Source organism: Pinus tabuliformis, chromosome 1_2 (genome assembly GCF_031772625.1).
Source record: "Pinus tabuliformis cultivar Carrire ecotype Pingquan chromosome 1_2, CPIR1, whole genome shotgun sequence".
Classification (NCBI taxonomy): Eukaryota; Viridiplantae; Streptophyta; class Pinopsida; order Pinales; family Pinaceae; genus Pinus; species Pinus tabuliformis.
Genome location: NC_142298.1, coordinates 1026362900 through 1026384152, shown reverse-complemented (window position 1 = coordinate 1026384152; position 21253 = coordinate 1026362900). Strand labels below are relative to the sequence as shown.

Here is a 21253-nt window from a genome sequence, read left to right as displayed (position 1 = left end):
AAAAGAATTCCTGGAGGATCATAAAGACGATTTGAATCTTAGTCAACTCGACATTATTTGGGGGACTTCCTTAAACCTTCAATTCCGTCAAGCCAATAGAAGCATTATTCCTTTTGAGGAATGGCAAGTAAGGGGGATAAATAAGGAAGAGTTTCGAGACTAGATCTCCAACCATAAGGTTCATTCTCTCTTTTTCGATGGGGCAGCAAAAGGAAATCCTGGCAAGGCTGGGGCAGGAGGAACGGTTAATAGCATGGAAGGCACTCTGATCCATAGCTTTGCCTGGGGGCTGGGGTTCAATTCCAGCATACAAGCGGAAGCATTGGCCCTTTATCAAGGTCTCAAGCTGCTATTGAGTCTGGAAATCAAGGAGGCAATCATTCTAGGGGACTCTCAAGTGATCATAAAGCTCATGGTGACCAATACTGCCCCCCGGGACTTAAGATTAGCAAGGCAGATTCAAAGAATTAGAAGCTTGGGAAAGCTGTTCCAAAATCTGAAATACTTTCATGTACTAAGAGAAAATAATAAAGAAGCAGATCGTGAAGCAAATAAGGTCGTTCTTCTCTCCTCCGGGGAAATGATAAGGGACGGGGAAGAAACTTGGGACCCAATTCCATAAACGTTTCAGCAGCTATGTTTTATTGCCTGATTCTAAATCAGTTTGTTTGCATTTTCAAGCTTGGGCAAATTACAGAAATCAACTCCATTGTAGAACCTAAAAAGAGCTGGAAGAGGAATACAAACCCTTCAATACTTCAGGAGGTCGGTTCTATTTGGACCTGGACAACTCCCATTGTAATCAGAATTCTGGCAATTAGGCCAACCAGCTAATATAATCCATAGCCATTCTTATGAAATAAATAAATAAATAAATAACTTGGAGGAAGTGTATTCTTACAAGTACCTAGGAATTGATATTCATCACAAGCTCAACTTGAACCATAGCATTGAGAAAACGATTAATGGGGGGTGGAAAGCTTATTTTGGTCTTGAAATTAACTGTAAAACAACAAACCTCGTAATGTGGGATAAAAAGAAGTTCCTCTTTGAAAATTTAGTCACTCCTGTTATCTTATATGGCTGTGAGGTTTGGGGTTGCAGCATCTCCAGAGAATCATGGGGGAAAATTGAGCAAATCCAGAAGTGTTTTATAACTTATAACTTGAAAATTAAAAGTAATACACCCTATCCTATTCTCCTTATAGAAGCAGGTCTTTCCCCTATTGAGAGCCTAGCTATGATTAGGTTTCTGTTGTACAAGCACAAACTCAATAACATAGATGATCATAGACTTCCTAAGCTAGCTTTAAATTCCAACCCAAACCACCTAAGGCTCAATCGGGGGTGGCATAAAGACACAAGGGCCTAGTTAAACTATCGGGAGATCAACGAGAATGATGCATTGCAAGACATAAATAACATTTAAGATATTTTTATTTCTAAGTTCAAAGAAAAAATGTGGTGTGAGAAAGATTTAGCGGCTAAAAGAAAATTAAGTTATTATAAGAAGGTCATCAACCCCACCCTAGAAGATCAAAAGTATCTCTCTATTTTAACTAGATCAAAGAAGAAAATTAATATATCAAAGATTAGAATGAATTCTCATGAGCTCCATAGTGAAACAGGTCGTTGGGCAGTTCCTAAAACCCCATGGATGGAAAGGATTTGCCATATATGTGAGAATAGGAACATCGAGGATGAAAACCACTTCCTCTTAGAGTGCCCCGTGTACAACCACATTAGATCTCAGTTTCACAATCTTTGTTACAATACTGACCTTCCTAGCCTTTTACAATGTCAAATTTATAGTGAGCTCGGAAGGCTTCTCTCCAAGCTTTTTGAGCATAGGAATAAAATCTTAAATCAAATTAAATAATTTATTTATAGTTCCGATAGACCAATGTTTGGTCTCAGGGGACATTAACCATCATCATCATCATCAATATTGTTTATTAATTAATTAATTAATTTAATTTATTTATATACGATTATAGTCTAACCAAATGGCTATATTTGACTAGGATAGGGAATTATTTAATTTGTTTAAATAGTAAATAATTATTTATTTATTAAATTATTTAATTTATTCAATCATTCCCATATTTAATTACTAATTGTTCTTATTTAATTGTTTATATGGAATTGATTAAAAAAATTAAAGAAAGAAAAATGATAAAACAAATGAACAAATATATAAATACATAAATATTAAGAGTGAACCCAAAAAAAAATAACAAGGGAAAAAATAAAAAGAGAAGGTGTTCTTAATAATGATAATAATAATAATAATAATAATAACGATACTAATAATGAAAACATAAATAAAATTACTAATAAGAATTAATAAATAAATAAACAGAGAGACTAATCCTTTCTAATTAATAAAAGGAAGAAAAAAATGGAATAGAACATAAAAATGAAAAAGCCCAGACAAAGAGGAGAAAGACTAGGAGAGGGCGGGAATCCAACAACTACTAATTTTCCAGCCATCATCCCTATTAATATTATTAGACGACTTCTCAATTTCAATGGCTTCCCTAAACTTACAATGATGAAAATGAGAGGTATTTGTGACGACCTTAGCCTACTCAATGCATATATGATGCTTGGTCTTCGCTGTATGTTCTGCCAAAGCAAAAACTTTGGTCCTGCCATGCTTGATATCAGCAACATGTTCCTTAATCCTTTGGTTAATAGACCGACCTGTTCGCTGAAAATTTGCTCCTACCATGCTTAATATCAGTAGCGTGTTCCTTAATCCTTTGGTTAATAGACTGGCCTATTTCACCAATGTATGAGGTCCCACATGAACATGGGATAACATAAACACCTTTCAAATCCATAGCGTTTACGTGGTCTTTAATAGACCTTAGGGAGCTCTTTATGGTGTTGAGGGGTCTAAAGGTTGAGGGAACATTATGCTTCTTCAGGATTATGTCAACCTTTAGACCCCTCAACACCATTAAGAGCTCCCTAAGGTCTGTTAAAGACCATGTGAACATTATGGGTTTGAAAGATGTTTATGTTATCTCATGTTGATGTGGGACCTCATACATTGGTGAAACAGGTCGATCTATTAATCAAAAGATTAAGGAATACCCTATTAATATCAAGCATGGCAGGACCAAATCTTCTACTTTGGCAAATCATATGCAGTGAAGACCAAGCATCATATATGCATTGAGGAGGCTAAGGTCATCCCCTCAACACCATTAAGAGCTCCCTAAGGTCTGTTAAAGACCATGTGAAAATTATGGGTTTGAAAGATGTTTATGTTATCTCATGTTGATGTGGGACCTCATACATTGGTGAAACAAGTCGATTTATTAATCAAAGGATTAAGGAATACCCTATTAATATCGAGCATGGCAGGACCAAATCTTCTGCTTTGGCAGAACATATGCAGTGAAGACCAAGCATCATAAATGCATTGAGGAGTCTAAGGTCGTCGCAAAGATCTTTCATTTTCATCAACGTAAGTTTAGGGAAGCCATTGAAATTGAAAGGCCATTTAATAATATTAATAGGGTTGATGGCTGGAAAATTAGTAGCTTTTGCATTCCCGCCCTCTCCTCCTAGTCTTTCTCCTCTTTGTTTGGGCTTTTTCATTTTTATGTTCTATTCCCTTATTTTTTCTTTTATTAATTAGAAATGATTGGCCTCTCTGTTTATTTATTTATTAATTCTTATTAGTAATTTTATTTATGTTTTCTTCTATTATTATTGTTATTAAATTTTTTATTTTTTATTTTTAAAAACACCTTCTCTTTTTATCTTTTCCTTTGTTAATGTTTATTTATTTATTTATTTATTTATTTTTTGGTTCACTCTTAATATTTATGTATCTATATATTTATTTATTTGTTTTATTTTATTTTTAATCAATTCCATATAAATAATTAAATAAGAATAATTAGTAATTAAATATGGGAATGATTGAATAAATTAATTAATTTAATAAATAAATAATTATTTACTATTTAAGCAAATTAAATAATTCCCTACCCTAGTCAAATATAGCCTTTTGGTTACACTATAATAGTATATAAATTAATTAAATTAATTAATTAATAAACAATATTATTTAGCCATTTTCCTAACCTAGTTTATTTATTTATTCAATCTTAATATTTATTTATCTATTTTTATTTTTATTTTTATTTATTTATTTATTTATTTCAATTCCAAATTAACAATTTAAGGGAATGATTGAATAAATAAATAAATTTAATAGATAAATAATTATTTACTACTTAAACAAATTAAATAATTCCCTACCCTAGTCAAATATAGTCGTTTGGTTAAATTATAATAATATGTAAATTAATTAAATTAATTAATTAATAAACAATATTATTCTCCCTCCTTGGTCAAATTTGACCTATCTTCCTATTTAACCTCCTTCTGAGATCTGTCTCTTCATCTTGTCTTGAAGATGAACTACACTGGCTGGTTCCAAAAGCATGGACCAAATATTGACAATGTGATTTTTTCCAAAAATCTTCATCAATTAACTACTTATGGATCACAGAAGCATGAGTTCTAATATTAAAAATATATTTTAATAAGCTTAATTATAAACATACACACACACACACACACACACACATATATAGATATGTATGTATATATATGTTTAGGAGTCGTCTACCGAGGCAAAGGAATTAGTGGAGGGTAGAAAGTGGCTAGAGGCACTGATTGAATCATATTTTTGATGGTAGAAATATATTCGGCATAATCAAAAACATCTAGGGCACCTAAAATTATGAAGTTTGACAACTTTTACTTGGATTCACAAAAATCCTTGTCGGATTTTTTCAAAATATGACCAGAATTTCCATAACTTTTAGGACAAAAAAGCATAATTGTTAGACTACTGCTAAATGATATTAGTTAATCATATTTCTTAATTTTTTGTGATGGCATTCAGTAATACAATATTTTATTAGTTGTTTTAATTTTTTGATGAAATCTTTGTCTTTCTTATTTTTTTATTTAATCCAGTTATATTTAATTTAAGTTAAGCCACAGGTACTAGCTACTATGTAGCCCTTTTAAAAAAAAAAGGGGGAATCTTTTGCACTCAGATTCAAGCCATTATGTAACCAGATTTTTTATTTTAATATACTATATATTTTAAATTTTTATATTAGTTATTTTATTACATATGAATTATTTGCCACACGTATGAAGATGACATAGGGTACTTCATATCAATTTGATTTTCTACCATAGATTATTTATTAAGATGAGTATAAATTTAAAGTTAAAAAATAAATAGTTTGTTACAATAATTATCTTTTTAAGATATTATTTATTTTGTGTATATATCTATATATATATGTATACACACACACACACACACACACACACACACACAGACATTGTATTTTCTCCTCCTTATTTGGCTTCATAAGTGAAAGATGGAATAAAATGTGCACAAGCACATTTCAATAAAAGCTTAACTTTTGTAATGAACAATAATATGGGCTAATGTTTTATCCAAAATGATCTAATCACCCACTTGTTGGATAAGGTTTTAAGATTCTTGCCATATCCTTATCTTTATTTTTATCATTATATTCCATAAACTAGCATAAGCACATAAATTAAAGGCCTAATAAACATGGATAGACATTAGAATACTTACCTAAGGATACATCTCACATTTTCAAGATTTAAAGAAACAAAAAAACTAACTAAATTATAACTTTATTTTAAATCATTATCATTTTTTTGTAAATTGAAAGTTTTTATTAATTCTTGTAAAAGATAATTTGTTCAAAGTTTTTCGAAAGAAAACCATCGGCCTCATTCCTATCGGACTTGTTGGCTAGGTGGTAAAGGAAGAAAACATTTGACCAAAATAACAAAAAATTACAAGTTTACAAACAGATTTCCCATCTTGCCCAAAAGAGACCAAGTACCCAAATACAACCCACTATCATAATCAATCCACAATCCACATTATTGCTTGGACTCTGGTATAGAGGATCATTATCGCATTTTAGATGGAAATATTCATGCACATGAGCCTCTGTGTGTTCAACAATGCCCTCTAAGTGATCCAATTGTTCCTAAAGGCACTTATGTGCACAACGAAGATAGGCCATTTGATCCAACATTTTCCACTGGTTATGTTGGGGATAATTCATGAAGGAGATTATCTCATTCCTATCATCATGACAATCTTGAGCCACATGCTCCACTAAAATTTTCACCTAGTTGATCAGAGCCTCCAAGAATTTGGACAACAGTGGCAAATCCATCCGAATAGTTATTTGATCGCTTCTCTAAAGTCATTTTTCTCTCCTTGATGCCCCACACCCTGGCCTCAGAGCTCCACTCCCCTCCTTATGGGACCCCATTGTCGCTGCATATTTTTTAGCTCAAGAACACAACCTGAAATCTTCCAAAACCTCACTATTGGCTCACCACCCAATCTAACCTAGGTATAATGCTCCTCATCTAGCCCCAAGAGCATAGAAATATTGGGGGGCCGAAATGCATAATTTACATTGTCAGCTCACAAGACACAAAACTTGTGTCCCTTATGGCCGCACTTGTGCCACTTCTCTAAGGAAAAAACTAGCCACTGACTAATCCTCACACTCTTAGCACATAACACCTCTTTCCTCAATGCTTGTATCCTAGGAGGTCCCCCTTGGAGTGATAATTTTGTCCCTAAATACGCCACAGAGGCACCCTTGTACTTGAATCCCCCTTATGGGGGGTAGGACTCTATTAGGTCCCAGGTTTCTAAATACAAACTATCTATAACAGAAATATCCACCACCAACTTCAACCAATTTTTAGAAAGCGCAGTGGAACCAAAGTTAAGAAACACATGCACACGTGTCTGTGGAAGCCCAAGACAAAGATTCTGGAGAAGCAGGGCTCCAAACCTTCCAATGTATACAATCAATGGGGGGGTATCCACCATCAGCCCCATCCAACCTCGAAAAACCTCACCAAAGCAATAATTATGGAACTACTGAGGAAAAGAGCACAGAGTGGAAAGAAATATTACCTGAGTCAAAGACAAAGGGTGCCCCTTTACTTCTCGTCCAGATACACCACTAAGAAGAAAACACTTTCCACTCCACTAGCTCAAGGATTCTTCTTTAATTCAAGCCTCCTTCACTAGGATAGAGTCCCAGACATTGAATCCCCCCACCAATTCACTATTCCAACTAGCCCAACTATTGAATGCAAGACTATACTCCAATGTCGTTGCAGGAGGGAAGGCAAGGTGTAGCGTGCACTAGCGATCACCCTACATTGCAAGAACACATAATGATAACCACAACACTCTTTCCATAGCCAAAGACCTTCTAATAAATCCCACTACAGTTTACATGAATAAAATTAACCATGTTTCTTTTCAATCCTTCTCATACAAGGTGTGAAAACTACCTTCTTTGTTACACTTCATTCCCTCTACGCATGGGGGTTATTGAACACCCCTCTAGGCTTGATTCTGCCACATTCATCTGCTCCATAAGGGATTGAATATCTTGCTATATGATATTTTTCAAGTGCTGAATTTTCCCAGGAAGGCGGGGGGTGGGCGGTAGGGGGTATTGCGATTCAAATTCTATAGGGGATACAAGGTTCCCTAATATTCCAAATAATAGCAATTTCATTAACTTGTTTCAAATTTAGATATTGGGTTTTTGTTGGAAATTTTTTATTCCATTTATTGTTAAACAATTTCTCCACAAAATATGTAGGCTAGTTTTATATCACTGGAGGGAGTAGGATCATTGAGTTAATAGTTTTTTTTCTTTGAAAAATCTATCTCAATATTATCTATGGAATCAACTACAACTTGACTGGGCCTAATGGTTAAGAGCATGTATTTGCTTCTAAGAGGTCACAAGTTCAAAAACCAGAGAGGGTAGAGTATGTATACCTTAGGAGGTGGGTCCTTGTCCTACAAACAAGGGGTCTCATACCGAAATTTGGTGTCTGCCTTGGTTGTGACCTTAAAATTGGATAATAATAATCTATGCAATTTTTTATGATTATATTGGCTATTTTGCTTTCTTGGTCTATAAAACATGACAATACCATATGCGAAGTATTTTAATTTTCTTGCAATGTAAGGATGGCCTTAAAATTGGATAATAATAATCTATGAAATTTTTTATGATTATATTGGCTATTTTGCTTTCTTGGTCTAGAAAACATGACAATACCATATGCAAAGCATTTTAATTTTCTTGCAATGTAAGGGTACATGAACATATCGGTATTTGATTTTCTAATCCATTTCACTAAATAAAAGTTGTTGGCAGTTAATCATATTGATATTTGATTTTCTACTCCATTTCACTCATTAAAATTTATTTGTTATATACAATGTTTCTCATTTAATATTATAGTACAATATATGTGTTGTAGAAATTATGATTTTCTTTAGAGTTAAAGTTAGCATATTAGAATTGAATAATGAAAATTAGAATTTGAGTAATAACAACAAAACTTTTGTTCCATATCCTCTCTCTTATACACAATTACATTCATCTCAATCATGTACAATATCCATAATAAGAGACAAATATTCTTACAAAATAAATTTCCTAAACTATGCATTTCATTCAATTAAAACTAAATTACACACATATTAATAATAATCACTCCAATATAATTTAAAATAATTATATTAATATACTATTTTATTTAAAAAATATAATATTTATTTCATTTATCAAATACAAATCATCATTTCCAATTATTGGAAACCTCTGATCAATAAAAGCAAATATACATAAATACATCAAACAAAAAAATCCTTAATTATAAGAGTATATTATAAAATTAAAATTACATATATACTTTTATAGCATTAAAATTTTATACAATTAAAATTATATAAATATTATAGAGGAGAATTTTTTCAAGCAAATCTGCAATATTTTATCTTTTATTTTTTAATTTACAAACTGCTTGTGATGAAGGGGAGAAATACAGATTATTAAAATATATAGTTTTTTTCTTTATCTATTTCAAAAAAAAAAAAATCTAATCAATATAAAATTCATATTAAAATTTTAATTTTGATTTAATTTATAGATAATTCTGTAAATTTGTAAATTAGCTTATAAATTCAATTCTCTTCCTACCTTTGGTATAAAATTTTAATTTTCTTTAATCTATAAATAATTTTGTACATTTGTGAATTAGCTCATAAACCCAAGTCTCTTCATACTCTTGGCATTATTGTAAATTATAGAAATTAATTCATATATTCAAGTCTCTTCATACCCTCGGTATTAAGTTTTACAGTACAAAGATTAAGTCGATCTCCACCTATCTCCAGATTTAATTAGCTACAAAATATTTTTTTATAAATTTAGATATTCAATAATTAACCATATAAAATATTTTTTTTATAATTTTAAATATTTAATAATTTAAAAATATAATATTTAATAATTTGAAAATATATATAATAATTGAATGAGATATTCAATTTTTTAATTATAACAATTGATATAAAAATGAAATCAGTAGTAAAGAAAAATGAAATCAGTAGTAAAGAAAAATATCTGGAAAAAATAATAAGAAGTGTTAATTCCTGCAATTGGCCGAACCTTCCAACATTCAAAACATTTCACTACCTTAGCTGATATTTCCAATTAAATTTAACTAACTTTATGTAGAGTTAACACTTTGTATTAAAATATAACTTTTAATAGTATTAAAACATATAAAAATAATTCAATAGGTTTTATTAACACGTTTCACTTCAAAAGTTTCAGAAAAATAAAATTGTTTCCTATAGTTATTAGTCATAGTCCTTAGTAAATTGTGTAGTAATTAATATATATATATATATATATATATATATAAATTTCATTCGAATTATGCAAATATTATATATATATAAATATAATTTAATTGGTTAATATATTGTAGTTTTTTTAAGAGATATAGTGTTATGTTTATTGAAGAGCTTCATTTTAATATTTATACCATGATAGTTAACATCTACTATGACCAAATTTTGGTTTATCGGACCTGAAGAAACAAATTATTTAGATTGATTTAAGATTTTATTTCTATGCTCAAAAAGCTTGGAGAGAAACCTTCCGAGTTCACTATAATTTTGATGTCGTAAAATGCTAGGAAGGTCAGTTTTGCAATAGAGATTTTGAAACTAAGATCTAATGTGGTTGTACCTCGGGCACTCTAATAGGAAGTGATTTTCATCCTCGATGTTCATATTCTTTGATTTGTTTAGGAGTTGTATATCTTTGATTTATTTAGGTCAAAATGTTTCCACTCTTAATTAATTTAGATTTTTTTAGAAATTATTTCTAAAATTTATTAAATTTTTTGTAAAATTAAATTTTAAACTTAGTTTTTAAGAAATTGAAAAATATTTTTTTAATTTTTAAAATTTGAATTTCTAATTTTTTTTGGTGGATGACTAATTTTTTGTAGTTAAAAATCATTTTTTCATAATTACAAATTGTTTTAAAAATTTAAAAAATATCCTCATAAATTAATTTTCAAAAAAAGTAATTCCAAATTTATGGCTTTTTCATAATTAATAATTTTTGTTTTTCAAACATAAAAGTTGTCATTATATTTCGAGCTTTTACTAACCATAAATTAATTTTCAAAAAAAAATTCCAAATTTATAGCTTTTTTCATAATTAATAAATTTTTTTTTCAAAAATAAAAGTTGTCATTATGTTTCGAGCTTTTACTAACCATAGAAGCTGGCCGATTTAACGAAAAACAACCGTTGATCTTCTTATTCTTTATCCTAGATGACTTTTATTATTGAATGGACTTGGTTCAATCATTTTCCTCAATAAGCCTTAACTATATTAGATATTTTCACAGTTCAATTTTAAATCATGATTCAATATAAAAAAATAAAATCTAACTCAATATTATAATAAATAAAATTTTCTCTTTTGTTTTGACAATTTTAATCATTATTATACTTGTAGGAGTTTTGCCTTTTATTAGTTTGCCTTTGACCAAAAATTTATGACACTTATGCATAGTTTAACATTAGGAATTTAATTTTTATTAGTTTTTATTATTATTTAAATTAATTTATTTGTATTTATGACACTTATTCATAGTTTAACATTAGGAATTTAATTTTTATTATTATTTAAATTAATTTATTTGTAAGGTGATTTGTTAACGTCTTATTATGGGTTGTTTAGTAACTTTAATTTGTATTAGTTACTAATTTTTTGTTTTTTTGTTCTATTTTCTTATTATTTAACTTTTAATTTTTTTTCTTTATGTTATTATTTATATTTTCCTGAATTATATTTTTTTCAAAATATTTTCAATTTAAAATTACTTATTATTATATTAAAAATATTTTCAGAAAAAAATCACATTGCAAATATTTGGTCGACGGGTTTGCACCAGCTAGTGTGGTTCATCTTCAAGACAAGATTAAGAGACATATCTGAGAAGGAGGTTAAATAGGAAGATAGGTCATCCTAACTGCTAGAGGAAAACGACTAAATTTGACTAGGGAGGAAAAATAATATTGCTTATTAATTTATTTATATATTATTATAATTTAACCAAACAACTATATTTGACTAGAGTAAGGAATTATTTAATTCATTTAAATAGTAACTAATTATTTATTTATTCAATCATTTCCTTAAATTGTTAATTTGAAATTGAAAAACTAAAAATAAAAATAAATAAAAAATAAAAATAAAAATAAATATATAAATAAAAATAGATAAATAAATATTAAGATTGAATACATAAATAAACTAGCTTAGGAAAACGGCTAAATAATAATGTTTATTAATTAATTAATTTAATTAATTTATATACTATTATAGTCTAACCAAATGGCTATATTTGACTAATGTAGGGAATTATTTAATTTGTTTAAATAGCAAATATTTATTTATTTATTCAATTAATTAATTTATTCAATCATTCCCATATTTAATTAATAATTGTTCTTATTTAATTGTTTATATGGAATTGATTAAAAAAATAAAAAACAAACAAATAAATAAAAATAAAACAAACAAATAAATAAATATATAGATACATAAATATTAAGAGTGAACAAAAAAAAATAATAAATAAACAAATAAATTTTAAGAATGGGCAAAATAAAAAGAGAAGGTGTTCTTTAAAAAAACATTAATGAATAATAATAATAATAATTAAGAATGATAACAGAAATAGGGATACTAATAATGAAAATGTAAATAAAATTACTAATAAGAATTAATAAATAAATAAATAAATAAATAGAGAGGCTAAACATTTCTAATTAATAAAAGGAAGAAAAAAAGGGAATAGAACATAAAAATGAAAAAGCTGAGACAAAGAGGAGAAAGACTAGGATGAGAGGGTGGGAATCCAATAGCTACTAATTTTCCAGCCGCCATCCTTATTAATATTATTACACAACCCCTCAATTTCAATTGCTTCCCTAAACTTACAGTGATGAAAATGAGAGATCTTTGCAAGGACCATGAGAGATCTTTGCAAGGACCTTAGCCTCCTCAATGCATATATGATGCTTGGTCTTCGTTGCATGTTCTGCCAAAGTAGAATATTTGGTCCTACCATGCTTGTTATCAACAACATGCTCCTTAATCCTTTGGTTAATAGACCGACCTGTTTCACCAATGTATGAGGTCCCACATGAACACGGGATAACATAAACACCTTTCAAATCCATAGGTTTACTTAGTATTTAACAGACCTTAGGGAGCTCTTAATGGTGTTGAGAGGTCTAAAGGTTGAGGGAACATTATGCTTCTTCAGGATTCTCTCAACCTCTAGACCCCTTAACACCATTAAGTGCTCCCTAAGGTCTGTTAAAGACCAAGTGAACCCTACGGATTTGAAAGGTGTTTATGTTATCCCCTGTCTATTAACCAAAGGATTAAGGAACATGCTACTGATATCAAGCATGGTAGGACCAAATCTTCTACTTTGGCAGAACATGCAGCGAAGACCAAGCATCATATATGCATTGAGGAGGCTAAGGTCATCGTAAAGATCTCTCATTTTCATCACCGTAAGTTTAGGGAAGCCATTGAAATTGAGAGGGCATTTAATAATATTAATAGGGATGATGGATGGAAAATTAGTAGCTGCTGGATTCCCGTCCTCTCCTCCTAGTCTTTTTCCTCTGGGTTTTTTCATTTTTATGTTTTATTCCCTTTTTTTCCTTCCTTTTATTAATTAGAAAAGATTAGCCTCTCTGTTTATTTATTTATTAATTCATATTAGTAATTTTATTTATGTTTTCATTATTAGTATCGCTATTTCCATTATCATTCTTTATTATTATTATTATTATTATTATTATTATTATTATTATTATTTAAACAACACCTCTTTTTAACTTTTACCTTGTTAAAGTTTTTTATTTATTTTTTTCGTTCACTTTTAATATTGATGTATCTATATATTTATTTGTTTGTTTTATTTTTATTATATATATATATATATATATATAAACAATTCCATATAAACAATTAAATAAGAATAATTAGTAATTAAATATGGGAATGATTGAATAAATTAACTAATTTAATATTTACTATTTAAACAAATTAAATAATTCCCTACCCTAGTTAAATATAGCCATTTGGTTAGACTATAATAGTATATAAATAAATTAAATTAATTAATTTATAAATAATATTATTTAGCCATTTTCCTAACCTAGTTTATTTACGTATTCAATCTTAATATTTATTTATCTATTTTTATTTATTTATTTATCTATTTCAATTCCAAATTAACAATTTAAGGGAATGATTGAATAAATAAATAATTATTTACTATTTAAACGAATTAAATAATTCCCTACCCCAATCAAATATAGTCGTTTGGTTAAATTATAATAATATATAAATTAATTAAATTAATTAATTAATAAACAATATTATTCTCCCTGCCTGGTCAAATTTAGCCTAGCCGTTAAGATGACATATCTTCCTATTTAACTTCCTTTGAGATCTGTCTCTTCATCTTGTCCTGAAAGATGAACCACATTGGCTGGTTCGAAACGCATCGACCAAATATTGGAAATGTGATTTTTTTCTGAAAGTCTTCATAAATTAACTAGTTATGAATCACAAAACAAATGTTATGATTATCAAATCCAAGAAGGAAACTTACGTTAATTTTATGTATGACAATAGTAACTTGGAGGAAGTGTCTTCCTACAAGTACCTAGGAATTGATATTCATCACAAGCTCAATTGGAACTATAGCATTGAGAAAAGGATTAATGGGGGCTGGAAAGCTTATTTTGGTCTCGAAAATAATTGTAAAATGGCAAACCTCATAATGTGGGATAGAAAGAAGTTCCTCTTTGAAACTTTAGTCACTCCGGTTATCTGATATGAATGTGAGGTTTGGGGTTGTATCATCTCTAGAGAATCCTAGAGAAATATTGAGCGAATCCATAAGCGTTTTATAACATATAACCTCAAAATTCAATGCAACACACCCTATCCTATTCTCCTTATAGAAGTGGGTCTTTCCCCTATCGAGAGCCTAGTTATGACTAGGCTTCTGTTGTACAATCAGAAACTCAATAACATAGGAGACCATAGACTTCCTAAACTAGCTTTAAATTCCAACCAAAACCACTTAAGGCTCAAGTGAGGCTGGTATAAAGACACCAGGGCCTAGTTAAACCATTGGGAGATCGACGAGAATGTTGCATTGCAAAACATTAATAACATTAAAAATATTGTTACTTCTAAGTTCAAAGAAAAAAGTTGTGTGAGAAAGATTTAACAGCTAAAAGAAAATTAAGATATTATAAGGAGGTCATCAACCCCACCCTAGAATATAAAAAGTATCTCTTTGTTTTAACTAGCTCAAAGAATAAAATTAATATAGCCAAGATTAGAATGAACTCTCATGAGCTCCATAGTGAAACGGGTTGTTGGGAAATTCCTAAAACACCATGGATGGAAAGGTTTTGCCATCTCTATGAGAATATGAACAACAAGGATGAAAATCACTTCCTCTTAGAGTGCCCCACGTACAACCACATTAGATCTCAATTTCAAAATCTCTGTTGCAATACTGACCTTCCTAGTCTTTTACGATGTCAAAATTACAGTGAGCTCGGAAGGCTTCTCAGTGGACGCTAACCATCATCATCATCAGAAGCTTGAATTCGAATATTAAAAAAATGTTTTAATAAATTTAATTATAAACAATTATATATATTTATAAAAATAAAACATACACACACACACACACACACACACACATATATATATGTATATGTATATATATATGTATATGTATATGTATGTATGTATGTATGTTAAGTAGTCATCTACGGGGGCGAAGGAATTCGCAGATGGTCAAAAGTGGTTGGAATCTGGGCAAAAAAAATTCAAAAAATATTATAGAGGTAGTGATTGAATCATGTTTTTGATGGTAGAAATAGATTCGGCATCATCAAAAACCTTTAGGGTACTTAAAATTATGAAGTTTGACAACTTTTACTTGGATTCACAAAAATCCCTGTCGGATTTTTGCAAAATATGACCGTAATTTCCATAACTTTTAGGGCAAAAAAGCATAATCGTTAGACTACTGCTAAATGATATTAGTTAATCATATTTCTTAATTTTTTGTGATGGAATTCAACAATACAATATTTTATTATTTGTTTTATTTTTGTGATGAAATCTTTGTCTTTGGTAGTTTTTTATTTAATCAAGTTGTATTTAATTTAAGTTAAGCCGCAGGTACTTGCTACTATGTAACCATTGTTTAAAAAAGAAGGGAATCTTTTGCACTCACATTCAAGCCTTTGTGTAACTAGATTTTTTATTTTAATATACTATATATTGTAAATTTTTATATTAGTTATTTTATTACATATGAATTATTTGCCACACGATGAAGATGACATAGGGTACTTCATATCAATTTGATTTTCTACCATAGATTATTTATTAAGATGAGTATAAATTTAAAGTTAAAAAATAAATAGTTTGTTACAATAATTAGCTTTTTAAGAGATTATATATATATATATATATATATATATATATATATATATATATATATATATATATATATATATATATATATATATATATATATATATATATATATAGACACACACACACACACACACATTGGACATTGTATTTTCTCCTCCTTATTTGGCCTCATAAGTGAAAGATGGAATAAAATGTGCACAAGCACATTTCAATAAAAGCTTAACTTTTGTAATAAACAATAATGTGGGCTAATGTTTTATCCAAAATGATCTAATCACCCACTTGTTGGATAAGGTTTTAAGATTCTTTCCATATCCTTATCTTTATTTTTATCATTATCTTCCATAAACTAGCATAAGCACATAAATTAAAGGCCTAATAAACACAGATAGACATTAGAATACTTACCTAAGGATACATCTCACATTTTCAAGATTTAAAGAAACACAAAAACTAACTAAATTATAACTTTATTTTAAATCATTATCATTTTTTTGTAAATTGAAAGTTTCTATTGATTCTTATAAAAGATCATTTGTTCAAATTTTTCCAAAAGAAAACCATCGGCCTCATTCCTACCATACTTGGTGGCCAGGTGGTAAAGGAAGAAAACGTTTGACCAAGATAACAAAAAATGACAAGTTTGCAAACAAATTGCCCATCTTGCCCAAAAGATACCCAGTACCCAAATACAACCCACTATCATAACCAATCCACTTTATTGCTTTGACTCTGGTACAGAGGATCGTTATCTCATTTTATATGGAAAGATTCATGCACATGAGCCTTTGTGTGTTCAACAATGCCCTCTAGGTGATCCAATCATTCCTAAAGGCACTTATGTGCACAATGAAGATAGGCCATTTTATCCAGCATTTTCCATTGGTTATGTTGGAGATAATTCATGATGAAGATTATCTCATTCCTATCATCATGACAATCTTGAGCCAGATGCTCCACTAAAACTGTCACCTAGTTGATCAGTGCCTCCAAGGAATTGGACAATGATGGCAAATCCACCCACATGGTTATTCGATCACTTCTCTAAAATAATTTTTCTCCCCATCATGTCGCACGCCCTGGCCTCGAGGCTCCCCTCCCCTCCTTATGGGACCCCATTGTCACTGCATATTTTTTAGCCCAAGAACACCACCTAAAATCTTACAAAACCTCAATATTGACTCACCACCCAATCGGACCTAGGTGTAATGCTCCTCATCCAGCCCCAAGAGAACATAAATAGTGGAGGGCCGAAATTCATAATTTACATTGTCAATTGACAAGACACAAAACGTGTGTCTCTTATGGCCACAATTGTGCCACTTCTCTAAGGAAAACACCAGCCACCCACTGATCCTCACACTCTCAACACATAACACCTTTTTCCTCAATGTCTGTATCCTAGGAGATCCCCCTTGGAGTGATAATTGTGTCCCCAAATACACCACAGAGGCACCCTTGTACTTGAATCCCCCTTATAGGGGGTGGGACTCTGTTAGGTCCCAGGTTTCTAAATACAAACTATCTATAATAGAAATATCCACCACCAACTTCAACCAATTTTCAAAAAGCGCAATAGAACCAAAGTTAAAAAACACATGAACACATATGTCTGGAAGCCCAAGACAAGGATTTTGGAGAAGTAGGGCCCCAAACCTTCTAATGTAGACAATTAATGGTGGGGATATCCACCTCCAGCCCCAGACAGCCTTGAAAAATCTCACCAAAGCAATAATTATGGAACTACTGAGGAAAAGAGCATAGAGTGGAAAATAATATTACTTGACTCAAAGATGAAGGGTGCACCTTTATTTCTCATCTAGATACACCACTAAGAAGAAAACACTTTCCACTTCACTAGCTCAAGGATTCTTCCTTATTTCAAGCCTCCTTCACTAGGCTAGGGTCCCAAACATCGAATCCCCCCACAAATTCACTATTCCAACTAGCCCAACTATTGAATGCAAGACTATACTCCAATGTCATTGCAGGAGGGAAGGCAGGGTGTAGCATGCACCAGCGACCACCCTGCATTGCAAGAACACATAATGATAACCATAACACTCCTCTCATAGCCAAAGACCTTCTAATAAATCTCACTACAGTTTACATGAATAAAATTAACCATGTTTCTTTTCAATCCTTCTCACACAAGGTGTGAAAACTACCATCTTTATTACACTTCATTCCCTCTATGCATGGGGGTATTAAACATCTGTGGAGGTGTTTTTCTTCCACATTCATCTCCCCCATCAGGGATTGAATATCTTGCTATATGATATTTTCCAAGTGCTTAATTTTCCTAGCATCCACCACAGGGGGAGGGGTGGTGTTTTGGAGAATCTGGTATCTACAGATAAATACTAATTCCTCATATAAGTAGTTGTATCTACAACAACAATTTAAAGTGTTTTATACTTTTCCTATAAGCAATAGATAAGATGAGAAGATAAGAAGACCTACTTGTAGTACCGCTTTCCTGTCTCCCTTGTATCGATCCTTTCGCTCCTTCCCATAATTAATACAGTTGAGAAGTACCCAGTAAACAAAATAGAAAACAAAGAACAGATCAAAGCACACAATCTATTGAATATAAGTGAAAGGAATCAGATACAATTCACACATATAAGCATTATGAAACAATACAAACATATGGGAAAAAGGTTCAAACACTTTATTAGATAGAAGAAGGAATTACAACCATTGGTGTCTGATGCAAAGCCATTCCTCCAGCTTGGATCCCATCCAAATCACATCAAAAGCCTGACAAACTTGTAGCATTACAATACTTGCTTCAAAGCCAAATCTCATAGCTGCATTATCTCCTTACAATTCAACATAATCTAGCCCCTGATCACTTAGATGAGTGATCAATTTATAGGAAGATGAAGGAGGTTTTTTCATAAATGTTGGCATTGAATGGACTTCCATAGTTAGAATTAGTTCCATGGAGGAAGGGATGAGAGGATACGATGCACCTTAACTCATTCCTCATCCATTTTCGAGCTCATAAAAGTTGATAAGTGAGGGAACCTTCTAGATGACTCCAAAAGATAAGAATATTCCCCAAACCCTATGTTAATTTCGCTCATTCTCAACCTAGTAGTGGACTCAACTGCTCTGCAGTGCACCTTTACAAGGGCTTACCTACACTGGTCCCTCTAGAGGCTAATTCTGAATGTCTTCAAGTCATGAAATTGTTTGGGAAGGAGGCATTCAAAGGAGTGACTTTTCTAGGGCATGAAGCAACTGAAATTAGGGTTTGATGAGCCCTAAAAAATGATTTGGATATTGTGATTGATGTGCCAAAATGGATCTGTAACAGTTGCCCACTAAATCATGAAGTCCAAAAAATGCCAATTTCGAATGAAATGCTTTATGATGTGATGAGGAGGTATCAAAGAGGAAGGTGACCTGCATCAATTACAATACATATATCATGATATTTGATTTTTACATGAATCGCTGAGGGAAGGCATACCCATGCTCAGCTTATAAACTTTCATTACATGTACATAAACAGTCATCTACAGATATAGACCCATGATCGGAATGACCATCAATGTAAAGCCGTTGTACATATGATTTAGTACCCCTGAAATCACAGCCCAAATGGATGAAACTAGATCTGAGGTCTTCTATCTCGTTCAATCGTTCGCTCAAGTATGAGTCTAAACATGTGAATATGTGATTTGAAGTCGAACATGGGAAGACACCATCTGATTACTAGCCAATGATGTAAGTTGTTAACAGATGCGAGAGAAATCATCGATAATGATAATGATCCTCAAGGTACTACAGTACATTCTGCACGGTGTGAATGGATTATTTGATGTCGAACACCTTACAAAATCCTATGCTCGAAGGCCATTGATGTATGTCTATCACCGGAAGCGAGAAACCTGCCATTGCTGCATGCAAACCTCAAGGTACTAGAAGGGTGTTTCTAAGTCTACTTGTTGGATAATGAGCTGATGTCGACAAGAAGCGACTTGTCGCAACAGGGCCTTGATGTATCCCACGTCAATGACACAAAACAAGTGTAGTGATTTTTGAGATGGAATTTGACTAACGACACAAGGTTTGGGAATGGCGGTCATGAAAATGAAGGTTTATGGTATTGCAAAGGATGGATTTTGACTAAATGACTTCTCTTGAACATGTCGATGACACTAAAATGAATTGGTAGCATTGACCCAAAACAAAGTGATGGATGGTATGATAGACCAATGGTGTGATATCCATCAAGCTAATAACCCAACCCAAATAGTCGCAATGATGGAGTGAAAGTGTCATGTTCAAGAGCGACCTGCTACCATAAAGTGGTTTTCTCCCTTTTCCCATTTTCCCCAGTCATTGCTGACCAGTGCCTCTTTATTTTTATTAGGCTTGAGGAGTATAACATATGCTTGTTGTGTAATTTCACCCTTTGGGTGAATCCATCACTATTTGATGTTTTAACGAGTCTAGCAAATGTGAAACTCGGTCTTGTCTATATGGATAAGTTTGTCACTATTTGATGTTTTAATGAGTTTAACGACAAAGATAACTCAGTCCTTTTCATGTTTAGAGACTTTGAAAAGGGACAAAAAGAAAACTCCACATGTTCTTTTTCGTAAATTAATCTCTCAAGCTCAAAAAAGCATAAAATAATACAAGAGAGATATCGTTTCCAATCTGTTAATGTGCTAGAAAGGACAACCTCTCGGCAATCTTTTCATGTTTAGAGAGTCTGAAAAGAGCTTAAAGAGGACTCCACTTTGAGGAATGAGTGGTGTCTAGGATAGCAACTAGTTTTGGTGATGTTGGAACTTCTCAAAACATGTTGATTTATGTGAAGAGGTTGGCTAATAAGACCACTCATTGCAACTGTTCCTCAAAAAAGGTAAAATAACCAAGTGAAACCGTATGATGGCCAAAGGGATGGTGGTGATGGGATGAAAACAACCAAGGCTCATCTGACGAAAAAGGCTGATAGAATGGCAATCACGAGGGTTAAAAATGGAAATGGGTTCATTTTTACACAAGCTTGAACCATAGGGAACTATGCTTGGATTCAGTTTCATGTTTACACAAGCTTGAAATGAAAAAATATGATTGGATTCAGTTTCATTTTTAGATAAGCTTGAAACGAAGAACTATGCTTGAATTTAGTTTCATTTTTACACAAGCTTGAAATGAAGAACTATGCTTGAGATTTGTTTACATGCCCCCAACATGATGAAAGGGAGAGT

The 21253-nt window shown here is 31.3% G+C and overlaps 1 protein-coding gene across 1 annotated transcript; it reads left to right on the top strand.

Moving 5' to 3' along the window:
* Positions 1-253: 253 nt before the first annotated feature.
* LOC149209620 (uncharacterized) lies at positions 254-622 on the top strand. Its single transcript, XM_089398688.1, has one exon. It carries the CDS (start codon positions 254-256, stop codon positions 620-622), a length of 369 nt encoding a protein of 122 aa, XP_089254814.1.
* Positions 623-21253: the final 20631 nt, after the last annotated feature.